The sequence below is a fragment of the Medicago truncatula genome, chromosome 1, assembly GCF_003473485.1.
Source record: "Medicago truncatula cultivar Jemalong A17 chromosome 1, MtrunA17r5.0-ANR, whole genome shotgun sequence".
NCBI lineage: Eukaryota > Viridiplantae > Streptophyta > Magnoliopsida > Fabales > Fabaceae > Medicago > Medicago truncatula.
This window is the reverse complement of record NC_053042.1, coordinates 703,190-706,516: the sequence shown is the minus strand read 5'-3', so window position 1 is coordinate 706,516 and position 3,327 is coordinate 703,190. Positions and strand designations below refer to the sequence as shown.

The window sequence follows — 3,327 nt, the reverse complement described above, 5'->3', positions numbered from 1 at the left end:
GCAGAAATAGTTGAAAATTGGTATTTTACCAACCTACAAAGGAAATATATTACTCCAGTTCGTTTTTATAATGAATGAACTATTTAAAGTGGGTTTGTTTCATGAAGCATTGAAGTTACCAGACGAAGACAATGGTTACATTCCTTATGGAACTATAACTTGCAGAACAAGGATGGAGCAAAGGATCTTCTTTATGGATGGATGGATGGGTTGCTAGAGCCTAGAGGTCTATTAGATTACATGCTTTCCAGTTTTCTAATTAAAGAACTATATACGTTTGCTTTTAGTTTACCTTCTATTAGATTATATGCCTTCAATAATATACCCATGTTTTTTGTTTTATGCTTTTTGATCAAGCTTCTTGATTTTGCCTATAATTGTGACACCATTGTAGGGAAGAATACCAAAAAGTATGTAATATAATCTATTTCTCATCATAATAAACCAGAGAGCTTTTTCCATGCACTTCCAAATTTTTCCATATTTTCCTTTGCCATGTTAATCCAGTGTTAAACTACCTCTTCTTCTTTACCATAGGAGAGACAATTGTGGTTGCAATTTCACCACACATTCAAGGATTGTTGGGTTTCTGCAATCATGTTAGACGCAATAACAGCAGCATTGCAATTTTCCCCCAACGTTAACAATCATAACTTAACCGCAACCACAATTTAAAACACTTTAACTACACAACTTTTTCTAATCTGAACAATTTTAAACTAACTTCAACAATTTCTACAAATCAATTCTTCAGAACGATTAAATATAAAAAAAAAAAAAAATAGAATAGAAATTGGGTCCAACAAAACTTTAAAGTATCTGAAAAATAATATATAATGTCCCAGTTTGTGTAGAAATAAGAAATATATTATGCATTACACTTAATAATATGTAACCAAAAAATAATAAAGCATATATAAATACTGAATCATCCCTCCAAAGAAATATAAAACTAAAATCATGTCCCGGTTTGTGTCGTAATTATGTAGACAAGGGAACTATACTTTGCACATACTCATGAATCCACGAATCACTCGTTAGATTACATTTAAATTGGTGAAGCAAGTTGCAATCTTTATCGTATATCTTCATTAGATCTTGTTGAAACTTTCTATCAAGGACTTGAACATCATCCTTCCCCTTTGAAAGAACGCGTTCAATATCAAGACGGCAATCAAGTGAAACATTAATGTTGTATTTCTTGACCCAACCTTGTTGATCTTTAACCCAAATTCTAATTTCATAAATTGAATCAAAACGGTCAAATATTTTATTAACATAAGCAAGGGAACCGTTAATCTCCGCAATGTCATGATGGATAGGACTATATCGAACTGGAGACTCGAGTAGTTGAAACTGATTCGTGTGGAAGTCAAAGCAGAGAATGTTAAAATCATGATCATCATAGTTAGGGCCTATAAGCCAATGATAAACACCATTAACAAGAGTATTGTACATGTTAAAATGTCTATGACCGTGATATATGATAGTTTCTGAAGGAGGGACATGTAAAGGGATAATGGTCCATGATTTAGTGCTATGATTATAAAGTTCAGCAAGTGAAAAAGAACTAGACCGAGAGCAACGTAAAGGACAATGGATACTGACTTTGACGACTTTGAATTCATTGGTGTTGGGATCAGCACCGAAACCAATAAATGCTTCTTCATCTTCATCAACGACAATGTTATAAGAAGGTTGGGGAAGAAGTTGGACCTCTCTCCACAAAATTAAGTCGTCTTGATCCTCCATACAGTCGTGCAAACAGAAAACACCATTGCAATGAACATATGAAAAGATTCCAATTGGCTCTTTGAAAAACATATTTCCTATTGGATTTAGTGTTGGGACGTTGTCATGTATGGAGAGAATCGTTATGATGACTTGGTCGTCAGACTGCATGACCATCTGCATGTGTCTCTTGACAAAATAGGGAGTCTTGATGAGAACATTCCACGATTGTTGTACGCATTTCAAACGCAGCAATGATTTCTTCCCCTAGACTCTTACCCATTCTTTTTGCTATGAAAAACGTTAAATCCATAAAATTCAACAATTCTTCCATATAAAAGCATTTGCTATTATAACAACGTAAGGAATACAAAGCTTTAACGATGCAGAAATTGAATTCCATAGAGAAAACAAAATTTTAAAACCCACAAATCAAGAATATATTTGCTATGATAATCAAATTATTCTTGACTTAATAGTAATTTTTGAGAGTATCAATAAATCTCAAAATTATATATATTTGCTGAACAAGAAAACACAGCAAGTTGTATCTCAAAATTCTTGACAGGATATTTGTGCTTCTTTAAAAGGAAAAACTTTAGATAAAATAATACCGTAAACCAATTGTCTCAAGGTTTAATCAAACACAAGAGTTATCCATTGCCATGATTAAGACATGTGGAGTTATTTTCCATGTTTCAAAAGAACCCCGTAATCCTCACAATTCATGCTCTCAATTTTCTACTACGTTTCAAATATTTAAAGAGTCGTGAATTACTAAATTACCAAAAGTCATAATTTGTATCCATTTGATTATGATACTAATTGTTATAAATTTTGACAGTTAGCCATGAATTATAGATATACATATAAACGTGTACCTTGCAAGATAGATACAATCATGAGAGAAGATTTGTAGACGTTGAGAACTCTTCTCTCCCTTCCGAATACCTTTAGAATGAGAGTGTAGAATAAACCTAATGAGATAGTCAATATATACAATGGGATAGTGTGTGTATATATATATATATATATATATATATATATATATATATATATATAAGCATCAATAGGTAGATGGATCTCTCAACATACTTATTATGAAAAATGGCTCAATCTATCACGGCCCGTTGTTTCTAATTTACAGCTCATTAATAAATATTATTTTATTCAATTTAATATTATAATTAGAATTAATAGTTGATTAATAAAAACAATTTTATTCAATTGTTCTTTTGTGGCTGCAAACAGTATTAACGACATTAGATATCATCAACTATAGAACTTCCTACATACTAACCTCTAGTAAAACATTTTTTGCAACAGATATTATTCGATTGTTCTTCCAACCAAACATAAACACAAAAATTCTACCTAGTTGATTAATAAAAACAATTTTATCTTAGCTTACTCGACTTATACCAAGGCTTGTATCTATATATGAGCCAGTACTTTTTACAAATTCATGGAAAGTTTTGGGAAAATGAAATGTGTTTCAATATACCAATAACAATCAAAGTAGTGTCCTCTTGTCAAAAAAAATCAAAGTAGTGTCCTTAAAATAAAATAAAAATATCAAAGTAATGAATTAAAAGT

At 31.3% G+C, this 3,327-nt stretch overlaps 1 protein-coding gene across 1 annotated transcript; it reads right to left on the bottom strand.

Moving 5' to 3' along the window:
• Positions 1–981: 981 nt before the first annotated feature.
• On the bottom strand, positions 982–1,908 carry LOC120579633 (putative F-box protein At3g23260). The gene has a single exon (XM_039832194.1). The coding sequence runs from the start codon at positions 1,906–1,908 to the stop codon at positions 982–984; it is 927 nt and encodes a 308-aa protein (XP_039688128.1).
• Between the last annotated feature and the right edge of the window lie 1,419 nt (positions 1,909–3,327).